Source organism: Molothrus aeneus, chromosome 4, assembly GCF_037042795.1.
Source record: "Molothrus aeneus isolate 106 chromosome 4, BPBGC_Maene_1.0, whole genome shotgun sequence".
In the NCBI taxonomy this organism is placed as follows: Eukaryota; Metazoa; Chordata; class Aves; order Passeriformes; family Icteridae; genus Molothrus; species Molothrus aeneus.
The window spans coordinates 45,514,492-45,530,708 of record NC_089649.1 but is presented as its reverse complement, the minus strand read 5'-3'; the positions used below and the strand labels follow the sequence as shown (position 1 = coordinate 45,530,708).

General features: G+C 38.1%; 2 protein-coding genes across 4 annotated transcripts in view; one reads left to right on the top strand and one right to left on the bottom strand.

Moving 5' to 3' along the window:
• Window positions 1-1,053: 1,053 nt before the first annotated feature.
• Window positions 1,054-16,217, bottom strand: part of PPAT (phosphoribosyl pyrophosphate amidotransferase) — a 43,116-nt gene continuing 27,952 nt past the window's right edge. The window contains exons 2-11 of the mRNA XM_066548409.1: window positions 11,190-11,256; window positions 10,173-10,379; window positions 9,488-9,600; window positions 9,223-9,368; window positions 7,827-7,899; window positions 6,363-6,514; window positions 5,007-5,134; window positions 4,483-4,704; window positions 3,632-3,752; window positions 1,054-2,479 (exon numbers count right to left, since the gene is read on the bottom strand). Of these exons, the coding sequence (XP_066404506.1) occupies window positions 2,310-2,479; window positions 3,632-3,752; window positions 4,483-4,704; window positions 5,007-5,134; window positions 6,363-6,514; window positions 7,827-7,899; window positions 9,223-9,368; window positions 9,488-9,600; window positions 10,173-10,379; window positions 11,190-11,256 (1,399 nt within the window). The 3' untranslated portion in view covers window positions 1,054-2,309. The remainder of the gene's footprint in view (window positions 2,480-3,631; window positions 3,753-4,482; window positions 4,705-5,006; window positions 5,135-6,362; window positions 6,515-7,826; window positions 7,900-9,222; window positions 9,369-9,487; window positions 9,601-10,172; window positions 10,380-11,189; window positions 11,257-16,217) is intronic.
• Window positions 13,541-16,217, top strand: part of PAICS (phosphoribosylaminoimidazole carboxylase and phosphoribosylaminoimidazolesuccinocarboxamide synthase) — a 41,274-nt gene continuing 38,597 nt past the window's right edge. For all 3 annotated transcript variants that reach the window (XM_066548405.1, XM_066548404.1, XM_066548403.1), the window contains exon 1: window positions 13,541-13,928. In XM_066548405.1, the coding sequence (XP_066404502.1) occupies window positions 13,541-13,928 (388 nt within the window). The remainder of the gene's footprint in view (window positions 13,929-16,217) is intronic.

Below are 16,217 nucleotides of genomic sequence, written 5' to 3'. Positions count from 1 at the left end.
CAGGAATGGTTTCACAGTAAAATATTAATGCAAATAGCGACACCTAAAGCAGCCAGAGTTTTCTTCAGCACACTCACTGGTCTGTGTGTTGGCTGTATGTGATTCTGTCTAGGAACCTGAAGCATAAATCCAGCTGTCAGAATAGAATGACATTTAAAAGTATCTCCTCTTTAACTTAAGATTTTGACAAATACATAATAAAGATTCAGCATTGCAGTGCATCCAAAAATTACATTGTTCACAGTAGCAGACATAATTTCCTTTCCATAATGTGGAGGGGGGTAAAAGGCAACAGAACTAATTTTTTTTGAAATTAGAATTATGCGATCCAATGCTCAAATCACATTAATTAGTGATAAAACAATTATTAGGAGACTTCAAAAATAGCATTTTGTTCAAACCACATTAAAGAGAATTTGCACAAGTTTCATTTCCAGTCCTGTGGACTATTTCAGACAGACTTCTTACACTGTGCATCTAAATGTTTATCTCACATATAAAGGGCTGGTTTTTTTTTATTTGTATTTGATGTATTTGTAATCTAGGACCTCAGCTTAGCCCTTCTAAAAATTATTTTCTTTTGATGGTGGGTAATAAGAACAGTGAAAAATGTTCACAACAGTTTTCCTGGTATTTTCATACTCTTTCCTGGTTAACCTGGAAGAGGGGGTGGTCAGTGTACAGGCCTGTTCTGGTTTTGTTCAATTTACTGTCCAGATGGACTGTTCTGGTTCTTTTAATAAACCAGACTTGCTAATTAGAAGAGATCCACATACATCCCCCAATATGCAGGTCTGGGTGCTGATGAAGCCCCATGCTCATCACATCTAGGTTCTTCCACAGGTTTGGCTGCAAGTAGGTTCTGATTCCACTGCACAAGTCACAGTCCTGACTTCATTAAAGCATGTGTATTTACATGCTTTTTCAAAGTAGGACTTTTGTGTTGTGATTGTCAATGAGGCACAATTGCTACAAATCCCACATAAAACTCCCTTTTGAATTTAATCAGCAATCTTGTAATTCTCAACTATATGGAAAATAATGGGAAAGGAAGAAGCTGTTAAACTTTTCTATTTATTTTTTTTTAACAGTGCCACAAACAATTATAAGGCCAAAATACACAATATTAAATAGAAAATCTAAAATTAAGTTGCTGGTATTCAGTGAGAAAGACTGAGGTATACAAACTATTTTTAAAATTGTGCGGAAATTTGCAATAGTTATGAAAAGGTGCTTTTCCATTTTCAGCTAGTGGTTCATTGTCCAAGTGATCTTCCTGTATACCAGTAACTGTGTAATTGTGACCAGCTGAACACATTGTCTTTAACAGCTAATGGTTCTTCAGAACACTTGAATTTTTTTAAACATTACATTTATTCTAACAGCAGTAATGTACTAAAATAAGACTATAACCAAAACAACTCATGATCTTCATTTGATATATCATTTTTACTGTTAAGTATGGAAAGTTTGTGGTTTTTTAGTTTACTTTGGATGTTGACAAATGAAAAGTACACTTCAGAAATTGTCAGACTTATGCCAGAGAAAACAAGGCGTAAAACAGAAAAAAGAATGGCAGTGCCAAGTATTTTTTAGTTCTTCCACACTATATTGGCAATTGATAGAAGCTCACAACGATAATGTAATTACATGACTTTAAAACAGAATTTTAAAGTTACAAAACTAGAGATCTTTTTGGCTGAGCATTTCCCTGAGTCTTCATTTTTAAAAATCACGTTAGACATCATATGCATAGGATTTGTTACAAAGGCCGCAATTAAAAAAGGCTGTATGCAAAAGTTCGAGACTTCTATTCTTAAAAAGCCAAAGCAACAACTGCTGAGAAAGCAATTTCAGTCTTCAGAATCTGGTATTTGTCCTAAGGAGAAAAGCAAACTTCAGATACTTTTGCACTAAGACTTTGATAATTTCAAGTTACATCATCACACGATTTGTGCTTTGTGAACAAGTCTAATGGGGGAGCTTTTAGGGCAAGACCAAAACAACAAACTTTGGGACTTCTACATAATTTAAAATCCTTTGGTTTTTATAGCATTTTGTGAGAAAATAAAAGGCACAACTGTGCATCAAAACTATATGATTTTGTATTTTAATCTACTTACATTGTTTTCATCAGCACATTGGACTTTCTGTAAGTCTTTACTTAAAGATGTGTTTTAGTAACAGTAATTAGTTAACTGTCATAAGGCTTCTGTTTGACCTAAATGCAAGAAGGCTATTTAGCAAGAAGGCATCATTGAAAAAGGTACATTCAACAAGATATGAACTGATGTCCATCCACTGAAAGTTCACCATTCTAGCTCAACGGGGTAGTCTCCAGTGAGACATGCTGTGCAATGACCAAGCTTTCCAATAAATGACTTGTCAGTTTTGGGGTTGTTGTCTCGTCTTGCTTTGATGCTTTCTTGCACAGATGATACCAGCCCCTCCACAGAAAGATAGACAACACTGTCTGCTCCTAGAGGAAATAAAGGATCAGCAGTTAAAGCTGCAATATTGTACCAAATGCAACACTCTTTGGAAATGCAGTCACATTATCATATAGTTTATGAAAGAGAATGACTGAAAAATTTTAAGATTGTAGTATGTCTTGCCCTTCTCAAATGCTTTGTGCAGGGAGCAGACTCACTGAAATGTAGACAGAAGGTTCTGTTGGGAACAAATATGTGACACATAAGTGCAAACACAGAACCAAAGTCCAGAGTGTATACTAAGACTCCCTGAACTCCTTGCAGTCTCCCAGAGTTAACCTTAGTTCAGGTCTGGAAGTAGATATGTGTGTGGCTAGTGCTTCCCAAATCTGACCACCAAGGACTACTAAGCCTCTCTGGGACCTGGAGGAGGGGAAGACCATCATGTTAAAAAAAATCATGCAATTCAGGCAAATTTTCTAGCAGTAGGAATGTTTGATAGCCTTTTCATATCATTAGTTTTCTATCCTTTGCACTCATGTGGTGGATACTACTTAAAAATGAGATCCTACAAACTTGAAATATTTCCCTACACCTTCACAATAATTTGGGGGAAAAGATTCCATCATTGTACTAGACACTGAAAGTAAGTATTTAACAGGAAATTGGAGTTTACAGTGGAACATAAACTGTCAATCTATCTTTTGTTCTGCTGCAAACACGACTCAAAATTTCAGGTTTTTAACATTCTTAGGTTGGTTTCAAATGTCATTTCTTTCAAAGTGAAATACATAATGCAGTTAAAATTATTTACATAAATGTCAATTTGTAGAAAATTCAGTGGGTGTTTACAAATTCTAAATGTACTTTTATGAATATCTCATGCAAGTGAAACTACATCCACTTTTCATTATAGTATTGGGAAGCTTTGTTGTCATACTTTATTTGCAACTTATGCTGATGTAATTAATACTTTCTGTTGTTTTGACAAATACAGCTCCCTAACTGTGTTAAAAAAGAAGTATGTAGCTGAATTGATCCACAGACTACTCACAATGCAGAAACCTACCTTACCAACCTTACAGTTCTTTAGTTAGTTTTGCCTGGTGCCTTGATATGTTCTGCTTTACTTTGAAATACATTATAAAATACAGTTGACAACTCTTACAAGAGGAAAAAAAAAAGAAAGTAGCATTTACCTATATAGTTTGCAAGATCACGAAATTCGGGTCTGTTGGCAATGAGTTCTTCTTTAGTTGGAATGTTTATTCCCATGTAACAAGGAAATCTTATAGGAGGTGAAGCTACACGGATGTGCACCTGAATAAAAATAGTTTCAAAACAGGCTGATATAAGTTGATGGTCAGCAGATAATAGCAAAGTCTCAATTCTACACAGTGATAATGAACAGAACACAGCACTGCACAGAAATCACTTAAGGGTTAAAAGTAAGATAATGTGATAAAGTTTTTATCAGATGCCAACACAGCAGGAGAAGGTTAACACAGTTTTAGAACTTTTTTTTACAGTATTTCCTAATGTTCTTGGAAGGTTCCATCCTGATTTTACTTCTCATGATGTTCAATTCTTGATAAACAAGTTTCAGCTTACAAAATCAAACATTATACAGCACATTTTTGCTCCAGTGACTGACTTGCACATTGTTTTGCTTAAAAAAATCTTTATCAATTAAAAAAATGCTGCTCTGGTGACTTAAGATATATTTACAGCAGTATATGGTAGTACTCTTAGCACTTCCACAAGTCACACATCAGGAATACTTGGTTTTCTGATCTTAACTGATTTCTTTTTTTATTTGCCAGAGAGTGCTTTGTAAGTGGAAACCTGTTCCTGTCACCCCAATCACCCAAAAGTCAAACTCATGCAAAAGAATGTTCTTGACCCATCTACACACTAGCCATTGTTTTTTTCCACATCTGCCCTTTTAAATAAAGCAACAATGCACAGTAAAATGAAGTCAAGCCCCTGTGCTTTAACCTCCCATCAACTTCCATTTACATCTGTATTTTACTGACTTAAATTTACTTACCTCTTTGGCTCCTGATTCTCTCAGTAGTTTTATTATGGGTGAAATGGTATTGCCTCTCACAATTGAATCATCAATGATAACAACTCGTTTGCCTTTAAAATTATCAGACAGAACACCAAACTTCTTTGCAACACCAAGCTGCCGTAACCTCATGTTTGGCTGGATAAACGTTCTCCCTACATATCGATTTTTACAGAGCACTTCAACATATGGTAGTCCACACTGCAAACAGGAGACAGTTAAACAGAATTAATACAGAGGGATTTGTTGTCTCAGTTGCTGTTTTTTAAAGTCACCTTAGGAATTAGTATCACTTCACAGTAACCAAAAAATATTTAAATACCTTAATGTAGAGGAATAATGACAGAAAAAACAAGGCAGGGGACTAACAGGAGTAGCCTATGTACTAAAGATATAGAGCTTTTTCAATATGCAACTCTAACAGCCAACATCATTATAGTCCATTCCAAAAAGAGATGTGTATAAAAATGCTTGGGGGAAAAAAAGAACAAGATAACATTCACCTTTTGAGCATAACCAAGAGCTGCTGGGGTTGCAGACTCTGGAACAGTGCTGACCAGGTCTGCTTCCACAGGTGCTTCAATAGCAAGCTGCTGCCCACATCTTTTGCGGACTGAATATACCATCTGACCTACAAATAGAAAGAAGTGTTTTTCTTGGTATGCATGATTCACACTTCCTCTAAGTCTTCTTTATGAATTTCTGTGTCAAGTTGCAGGCATAAAAGTCAGTCAGAAAAGTTCCAGAACTAATAACAACCACTTGCATAAAGTCATTTTTTATTTCCTGACATAATGTCACATTCTAACATTCACATTCGTATCACTACATGGAGAACTAAAATCTAGTTGGCCCTAATTGACTAACTAACTAAAGGTCCTGTGGATGTTACAAATCTATCTGCAGGAGGAAAGAAATAGAAATTATGCCTTCCTGTTCATAACATTCATATTCTATTTTTAGACAGCTTTTTCCAACAGACAAAATTTATGTAACCCTTCTAGCTGCTTCTGTCCGCTTACTGACTTGGAATCAGATGGCCAAATTCACCCTGAATTTAGTAAGGGAATAAGGGGACTCAAAAGCTTTTAAGGTCCTACAAAACTTGCAACGTGGGAAAGAACTGGAAGTGTTGTGATGAGATGAAGCATAGCAAAAGCTACAGCAGCAGTACCAAGGAATGTGAGAAGTAAAGATACTAAAGGGTAAGGTGACTGTGAAAGAACAGGAATTTGGGATGAAACTGGCTTTATAAGGGTGGGGAATTGTACTGGATCAATGGATAGCATGTTCCTAGAAAGCAATGAAGAGGTTGTTTGCCAGATATGAGAATCCTGGCTAGTATTTTGAGAGCTTCTATTGAAATAATAATAAAAGCATTACACTGACAATGCCAAATACTTAGATAATGCATAGATTTACAAGTTAAATTACAAGCATCTTCCTGAAATGACACTTACTGCAAAGAAAAATATCAAAATAAAGGTATTTTCTAAATCCTGTTTCACCAGTCTATTTTATAAAATGTTTCCCACGAACCAATAAAGTCCCTTTCTTCAGTCTCTTGCTTTTAAAAGACCCTTCGTCTACCTTAATCATGTTCATGGCCCTTTTCATCCCTCCCAGAGGAGTATGCAGGCAGCCTATCTGAGGCTGTATCCACACCCAGAAACAGGAGGGTGATGTTACATGCTCCTCCTGATGAGTTTTATCTCAAAACCTTTGTCAGCCCATTCTGTCCCAGCTGTGCTCTGTAAGCTTATATCCAGTGGTACTCCACTATGAACACAGAGTCACTGTGCTCCAGGATAACATCTTACACTACTTAGGGAAGAGCTCTGTATGTAATATTTTTGTACCTTCAAAAATACTGTCTGGTCTTGCAAAATAAACGTATTCAAAGATGCAGAATGCTGATGGATCTCCTTCAGACCTTCGTACAACATCCAGTGTCTGGACATCATGTCTGGATATTTTCACAATCTCCCCAGGCAGGACCTCCCGATAGTACCTTGAAAAAGAAATACAGAGAAGTTAGAAATGTCCTCAAGCTGGATGATAATTCTGAAGTACAAACAAGAGTCAACTGACAGGTGAAAATGTTTTTGAACATCCTAACATGACAACTTACTTCTATCTTAGGATTTGACCTGAAGCATTTTAAGACCAACATGCTAAGACAACTGACCCTCACTAAAACTAAAGTCTGAATTAATATCCAAAAATAATACACTAAGTAAAAATACTAAACTTGGTACCAGAGAATTATGGTACTTGTCCTATATGTGAGACATACTGTACAGGCTTAATTGAGATTGAATATATTTTAATAACATAGTCCTGTATCAATACTAGAGAACTTTTCTATGAAAGCTAATAAACCTTACAGTGCAATATAAGAAATATAACCAAGAATAGAGGTGGTACCCAAAATAATCCTGCCTCACAAGCCAAATCTAGAGAAATATCTGTCTAGAGATGACAAATACCTACCACCCCCAAATGACATAAAGCTGACTAGAAATGGACCTTCTATTTCTCAAATCTGCAGAAGTATGGAATAGTTAGGTTTAAGTATGGAATAGTTTAAGTATATTATATTAAAGTGTTTAACCTTATTAAATATTTTTCTATATTCTTCAGTGAGTCCTCAGGTGGCTATTCTAACATCTAAATCTATCCCAAAATATTCAAATATTCTGGACATACAAATCTGAGGTGAGAAAATCTGTGTTTATTCACTGGTCAGATACTAGCAGTAGCAAGCAGCACTAGCTACTGAAGAAGTTTAGACAAAATTGCTTTATTGAAAACACACAGGATTCAGCTGATTGTCCTACACAGTGATCTTTTCTTAACAGAAATTTCAAAGAAGTTTCAGAAAACAGTTAATCTTTTTCTAACAAGGAGGCCAGCTTACCAAACAGCATATGCTACAACTCAGGTTATTTCAGCCTGTGAACTACCAGTGTAACTTTTCTGTAGGTGAAGAATTATTTGTAATGCAACTATGCTGCTGAAAATAAGGGCAAAATGAATAAATTCTATGGGTAATCAGGTATAATGCAACAAGTAAGAGGCATTTGCTTTGTGATAGTAGTTGTCTTTACTGTTAATTTCTGCACACATCATTCTTTTTTTACAATCATCTGTTTGAGAAAATAAACTGGCAAAAACCAGGTCTAGCAAAAACATGCTCCACAGCAAACTAAACCTTGGTGTCTTCATGTTGTTATAATTATGACATTTGGCAACTTGGGATTTAATGTTTAATCACTGTCTAAGGAAGAGTTTTCAGATAAAGTAAGAATTAGGCCACTTACTCTGCACCAATAGACAAAAAGCTGCAGGATTCAGAAGAAACAACCCATCCTTCTGTTTCAGTGTTATCTTTTCCTGAAGTAAAAGATTTCAGTTAGAGTCCCCAATTTTTGTTACCATGACCCCCCAATCACATTTTTGCTGCAGTATCTGGTTTGCTATGGTTTCCAAGTGTGCAATTAAAGACTATTGTAATTTCTAACTAAAATGTATAGCATTCCACTGTTTCCACCTTTCCATTATTTAAAAAAAATCCCAAACACATGTACAAAATAAACATCATAAACCTGTTCTAGGCAGAAGTGGAGTAACAGGCATCATATTCACAGCTCATGAAGAGAAACAGTTCAGGTAACTACCTTTGTTATCCCTGCACTATTTCAAACTTTTCAAATTCTAGTTCAGTGACTTTAGATAGACATAAGTACTTTTGTTGACACAAGAAAATCCTTACTTTCCCTTGGCTGAATAGGTTGATAAATGCTTTTGATTACAATGGATGCTGGATTGAATTCCAATGAGTTTTGAGAGTCACAGCTATAGGAAAGATATAATTGTCACATAGGGTAGGAATGTCTATATGCTTTAAAAAATCTGGGTAATTTTTCTTGTGGTTAAAATTACTCAGTTTTCTGAAGATATGGAAGAATTCACTGCTTTGCCTTTGAATTATTTTAGTTTGCAACAAGTGAAGATATTTTGTTGATATACAAAATATCAACAAAATGACAAGTGGAGAAAATTGTTGATTTGCAGGCTGAACAGGAACACAAGGAATTTTTCCCATAAACTGCTTGTGTAATGGTCCAGTCACTACATGTGACAGGGCTGCTTGGAATTCAGAGGTACATTGCAAGTAATCCAGCACTTTTTTCCCACCTTACTATAGGAGAAAAAAGGAAGAAACCAGACTTGTTTCTAGACATTGTCCTGAGCAACTGGTTTTAAGTGGCCTGGCTTGAGAAGGGATTTGGACTAACAACCTTCAGAGCTCCCTTCCAACCTCAACCCCTCTGTGATTCTGTTCATCACTGCTTTCTTGTTTAAGCAATGGGAATTATTAAAACTGTATTACAGTTGGGATGCTTAACTGTGGCTATCATTAGGCCACTAAGATTCCCTGTATCTGGGAATGGAAATTTGCGCACTTCCTATAGATGATTTTTTTCCTTGCCAACTTTTTTTATTTTTCAAAACTCTTTTTTGCATCACGTATTTCTACTTACACCTCATTAAGTGTAGTTTTAATTACCTATAACAGTGATTTCAAGCATACACTATGCATATGGAGATTCAAACATATACATACATACATATATATATATATATATAAATATATATATATATAAATGGAGAGAGAGAGAGAGAGAGAGAGAGAGAGAGAGAGAGGGTGTTTACCTTTTCCATTCATGTCCCCTACTGGAATAAGGCGACCAATGCAGAGCGGGCGATTCCCATACGGATCACGTACTGCATAGATTATGTCTTTATGCATAATTAGCAATGAATACGAAGTTGGAGTTTCCTTCATTAAGTTTTTTATTCTGGAATGAGACATAGGTGAACATAACTGTGTGCCACACGAACAGCTGTGAGCATTTACAGCTGCACATCATGCTGAGGTGCAATGGCTGGGGCTGAGTGTGAAGCCCAGGCTCCTCACCTTGCCACCCAGTCGGCCGTGTCGTCGTTTTCCAGGGGAGGGGTGAAAGCCAGCAGCTGGGTGATCAGTTCACTGTCAGAACTGGTCGACAGTCCCACACCGTGCCGCATAAGCTTTTAAAACACAAGCCAAAAGTGTTTCCAGCATTAAAAAAAAAATCTCACATCACACCGCTCAGGTTTGAACCTAACAACACCTTGGTGCAAAGAACAAATGTTTCACAGTGCTTCAGGTGATCACTGCATAATAATGCCAAATTTCTTCCAATAAACCAACTATATTAAATGAGGTCAGACAATCTTCTATGATAGCACTATATTTTCCTTCTTCATCTCATTCCTTTGCTCCACATGCAACCAAAATAATGCCACCAATATTCAGGGCATAAATTCATGTTTGGGTGATTTAAGTAGCTTTGTGCATGCTCTGGGAAGAGAGTTAAATAGAGAGGAGAAAATATGAAATTGCCTATAACAGATTCAGAAAGAGATATCAAGGCAGAATCCCCTTCACAGTTTTTTTTCCCCCCGAAATTATTTATTTTGATTAGTGAGCTCTTTTATAACCCCCAAAAAACAAACAAAAAAAAAGTTTGGTATTAAGGAAAAGTCACAGCAACCATATTGCTCATTTCTGCCTCACACTCAGAAAGAAACAATGCCTGAGCCGCCAAGGAGGTACTAACCTTCCTTCTGAGCTGTGCAGCATTTGTTAGCTCCCCATTGTGTGCCACAGCGATCTTCCCATGAAGAGTCTCTACGACAAAAGGCTGGCAGTTCTGAAGCTCAGAAATTCCTGAGGTGGAGTACCTCGTGTGCCCAATACCAAGGTTTGAAGGGTACAACTTCTTCAGGCTGTCTGCACTGAAGACGTGGTTTATAAGGCCCATTCCCTTTGGGAGAAAAAAAGAAAAAAATGTTCTGTTGGTTTTATTTTCCCGGTGACTTTGTAAGTTCTTCTTCTGCTTAATGCTGATATAGTAGTATTAATGGAACTTTAAGAAAAAGGCAAATAACCTGAAATATATGGGAAAGAAAGAAGCTGAGTAGGTCACAGTGCTATATCACTTCCCTTTAGTCCTGTTTTTAAATAAAGCAAGCTACATTTTTGTGCTGAGGATTTTCATGGAACAATCTATTCCCTGACTAAAAAGAGATACTTTTAAGGCTGTGCTCATTATGTGTCTTGTAACATCCCCCGTGATTCTCTCAAGAAAGTCCGTGTGACCTTCTCAGGCCTCCATTCTGTCTTAGATTCTGTTTATTGCTACCTATGGGTAAAGTAGTTGCCACTTCCTTTATTCTCACTAGTGTAAGATTTACTCATCCATCTCCTTGTGCATAGTCTGTAACAGTATCTTTTTTCTTTTTAAGATCAAGAAGAGCATCGATGCTCTTCCAAATCTGTAGAGTTAAGAGAGTGCAGGGTGACTTTGGTAAAAAGTTTTTGAGACATCATTAGCATGCTCTGGGTAACTTCTGTGTGTGTATCACTGTATGCACAGAAACACCTATCAGGACAACACTGGCAAGTTTGTTTTAAGGATATACTCAAGACAGGTAACAAACCGAGATACTCTGACAAAATCAAAACAGCCCATCCATCAAGCATGTTACTTTTTCCTCTAACTACACTGCTTCTTACCAGAAACTAACTTACATGCATCTCACTTAAGAATACAAAACATTTATTTGCATTTTACCTTGTGCACTTTGAATGCCTGGGATGACTCGCCATCACTTGTCACAATTCCAGCACTTTCCTGGCCCCTATGGACAAAATAAAATTCACATAAAGCACTGACATGATTATGAAACACTTTAACATGCAATGGATAAATTTTTTAATGGCATTTTAATTTGTTGTCTGTTGTTTTATTTTACAGACTTATAATTGCTGTGTTAATTGCAGGTTTCTTGCTATGCTTTATTTCAAGACAGTCACATAAGGTTTGTGCCTAAGTCCACTAAATTCAGTGGGAATCTTCCCACCAATAAGTACTGGCTCAGGCTCTTAATGGACTTCAATTTCAGTACAGGCATAAAGTAAAAAACAGATGTTTAATTGGAAAAGCCATTTTCAGAGGCATAATGGTCTAGGCGATAGTACTAGGTCCTATAATGCTATTCAATTTCTGCTTTGGATTGTCAGGTGTTATTAAAAACTGATGGTGTTGCTTAGGGGAATGGATTGTCTTTCCCACTGATCACCTGTGCAGAAGCTTTTGCATTTTTGCATTTAATCAGACAAGCTAGCATTTACACCTCTAAAAGCAACACAGACCCTCTGATGAAAGCATCTGAGTGCATAAACCTAATGTTCAGCTTCTGAACTCAGACAAAACAAGTCTGATGTTCAAGTGTCACTGCAAATGGAAATACTTCTCTTAAGTACATCAGCCTCGGGCTGGCAGTTGTGCTTTGTTGAGGAGAAGAGCTGATTCAGCTGAAATAAATGTGTTTTCCCTGTCCTGCTGCCTGTCTTCCCCAGCCCTTCCCCCTGCTGGGTCCTCTGGGTGTACCCCTGATGCCCTGATGCTGCCCTGCCAAGGCAGGCAGAACACTGTACACTTGCCCACAGTTGGTAATCCAGTCCTTATCCATTGAAAAGGTCTGCTTTGCAGACTGCATTTTTTTTTGTGTGAATAAGAGTGCAGGCTGCTCCATCTCCCTTTAAAAGACTTCCTGAAATAAGGCAGTGTTGCCTACAACAAAACTGCTGCTATGTGCCTGCCTGTACCTGTAATACTCATCAGGGCTTTGGTGGACGGGTAAGCTCCTGCCCACTCTCATATATAATAATGTCTGAACAGGAAAGATATTTTTTTTAAAAAGGGAAAGACAATTAATGTCCTATTTGTGCACTGGATTGGTTTAATTCAGTTGAAGTCACTGGAATTATTTATTACAAGCAACAATAGAATTGGGCACAAAATTCAATAGAATGGATGCTAATCTACAACTGACATGCTCGTTACCAATTTTCTCCAGTTCATAAAATCCCTTTATTTGTTACTAGTCCCAGTTGGATGTAAAGCAAAAATTTTGAAGAACGCTTGCTTACAGAAAGCAAAACAAACCAAACTTCCCACATATCTGAACAAATTTACCCTGTTAGTGACACAGTTCTTTAAAGAAAATAATCAGAGATGAGGATGTTCTTAATGCCATTTACTTTAACTCAGGAAGATGTTTTATCTATAAACACAAAGACTGGTAGTAAGATTTAAGGGTTGATGCACTGCATTCAGCAACTTGTAATTGCAATGTTAATATTACAGGAAGTTTCCATTTTAATACTGTCATGGTCTCTTTAAATAGTAACTAAAATCACTAGGAAGAGAGAAGCAGAGACCCCAAGGAAGGCCCTGGTCAAGGCGTTGAATTACATCTTTCACTTAGCACTGACAAAAGGCATGAGATCTCAGTGTCACTACCACAATGCCTGCACCACTTTACCAGCTGAGCCAGACTTGATGTATGCCAGCTGTTATTAAAACATCATATATCAAACGTGTCTCTACGGCCCGCAGTTCAGAGGCAAACAGCGCACAGAGATGTGAAGATATGGGGCAGGACGATCCCGAACGCGACCCCTGTGGGGAAGGCTCAGTCCCGCGGCCGGGCCCCCTCGGGAGCAGGGGCTGCCCGGGGCCTACCGGCAGAGCCCAGGCCACAAGGGGGGTGTGTGTGACGTTGCTTTGTTTTGTTGGCTTTGTTTTTTTTTTAAAGGAAGGAAACAGGCTCTTTTTGCTTCTTTTCTCACACCCTGGTGCCCCCACTGACTCCCGAAGAGGAGTCACGGCAATCAGTCCCGGCCCGGCCCGGCCTGGCCGAGGTCTCCCCTCCCCACCGGCGGAGCCGCTTCCCTCGCCCGGCTCCAGCGGCGAGCCTGCTTATTTGGCAGTGTCTCAAGTTACTCCCCTCAGGCAGCTTGAGCCAGTAAAACTAGATCCTTTCATCTCGGCGGAGCTTACTGACAACCAGCCGTCTGGTTTCCTAGGAAACAAAATCTTGGCTAGAAATAGTGAATCATTTCCAGGTCACTTTCAACATGGAGAGTGGAGCAGGGAAGCATTGGACTGAGGAGGAGGTTAAAGCCTTGTTAAGCGTCTGGTCAGAAAAAAATATCAGAAAGCAACTGCACGGCACTCTGAGGAATAAAGGAATATTTATCTACATTGCTAAAAGGTTGCAGGAGTTGGGAGTGTGCAGGGACTGGAAACAGTGCCGTGCAAAGTACAAAAACCTCAAGTACGAATACAGAACGGTTAAATATGCCCACAACTCTGGGGATGTCACTAAAACCATGAAGTTTTTCCATGATCTGGATGCCATATTGCGATATGAGCCCGTCACACAATTAGCAGCAGAAGAAAACGGCAGGTGTTCTGCGACTGAGACGCAGCTGAACACAAGCCCCACAACAGACAGCACGCAAGGTAAAGAAAAATATTTTTGCTTCTTTTTTTCTCTCTTTGCTTAAAACCCAAAGGGAACAAAACCGAAGCCCGACTTGGCTGGCGCTGGAGCGGAGGCTGCTCAGCCCCGGCAGCGCTGTTAGAAGTGACTGGATGCACGCCTCATGCAGGGGAATAAAATGTTAGCACCCACCAGTGTCGAAGTCTGTAAATACAGCGTAATTCCAGCAAAATTACACTAACTGCCTGTATTGCAGCCTCGGTGAGTACTTGCTAGTGTCCAGGCTCCTGCACGGGGTGGAAATGCTAAATTAAAATAAGCTGCTTTCCTTCTCTATGCCTTTCATTCACAGTACTTTGGAAGCAGATTTTGTAGAGCTCCAGTTCAGATGTAAACATAAAGAAGAGGTTGAAACAGTCAGGGTGTTGTAAAAATTGTTATTTGTTGTGATATAAGTGAACTTTAGATTTTTATTCTTATTTCTCATATATATATCAGCTTGATATTTAGGTGTGATGACTTATGGTAAATTATTTTATAAGGAGTTTTATTAATATTCAAGAAACACATGCGTGATAATCTCTCATTAAAAACTCTAGTTTAGCAGTGAAAGTAAAAATTATCATATTTATCAGACTGTTTTGCGGCAGACCAAGTGAAGAGAGCTGCCTTTATTCTGAAGTGGGTTTTACTAAATTATTTGCATCTCTTGTTTTATTCAACCTTCTCTGCATATTCATTTAAGCTCTGCTTAACGTTTCATTAGGGTCAATCTGCTGTTTGACATCACTCAAATCTCCTTGTCACATCCTAAATGTCACTGAAGCACAAGCCCCAGTGATAGTTATAAGTACCAAAATAAGATGACTAAAAAGAGAAATTAAAAGCTTAATTTGTTCCCATGGTATGTAGCAATTTACATTAATTTTGTGAATATTTTTTAAGAAAAAAAGAAACTCAACATTATTGCCAGGGGTCATTGTCAAAGGCATATAAACGAGCTGGACATTGAGTTTGTCCTTGTACCATTCCACATCTCCCGCTACAATACAATGCTGCTTTACAGATCTGAGGAAAAGAAATTGACATTTCTCATTGTTTACCTTAACAAAAAGCTTGACCTTAATTTGTCATCACTATCAAAAAGCCTCTAATCTGTCAAAGTCACTTCAAATTAAAACGGCAATTTTATAATATTGTAATGTGCTCTCTGCACTGTGAATTGCAATCAATTTTTAAATTTAAACTTGCAGAACTGAGGCTAATAAAAGCTGATACACTTTGAAGACTACATGAAATCAGGATAGTGTCCTACATCTGAGGATCTGCCATTAGATTATCCTCTGTGTTTGGATGTAGTTTGCACCTGGTAATCCTAATTCTCATCTGCTTTAGACCTCTAGCAAATTTAAATCAGCAAAAGTTAATTTCAATTGTGAATCCCAAACTATAGTATCTATAAAAATAATTACCCCTGGGTGAGACATGCCTTGTTTTGAAGCACCAGGACAATCTGGTTTTAAAGCTGGTATAATTAAATATATCTCTTGATTGCACAAGCACTCTGATGCTACCTCCAGAAAAATAAAAGCAAACAAGTTTTATTGGTAAACAAAAATTAAATGCAGCTAACTGTAATAATGCAACACTACTGCAAAAATTGAAATGCAAAGATTTTTGCAACAACCACAACTGAGCCACAACGAAAGCACACTAAGAAATGTGTCCTGCAGCTATGCAGAATGCATGCATACATCCACCACAAGGGGCTGAGGGAACAGCTGTGAGATCATCAACTTTCTTATTTAAGAATGCAAGTCAAGCAACTAACACTGTACTAGAGGCCCAGTCCTATTCCACCTGCAGTCAGAGTCCGATGCTGCCCAGCTCAGTACTTTGAAGAGCACTTGTAAGGCAAAACTGGCATCAGTGGCTCTGCAGCTGATGCTCTCAAGTCCTTCTGCAGGGACAGAGCTGCCGGTGTCACTCCCACAGAGGGAAAGGCAATTCCTGGCAGAAGCAAAGAGCCCCCTGCTCCTGCCCCAGCAGCGACTGCAGGCCCCCTCCTGGGCTTCTCCCTTTCAAACACAGTGTGCTGCAGGAGAGGAGAGAAAAATGGTCCCTCACTTCTTTTAAAAGAGGCAAAGACATCTTGTTTTGAGGGGGCTGGAGGAATCAAGGATGTCTAGGCTTATGGCTTTGGTAGCAAGGACAAAATGCTATCAGCAAACTAAAACCTGTGACTAACAATACAGGTCCACCATGAACATCTTATTTTATTTTAAGAAATCAGTTGCTATACTGATTTG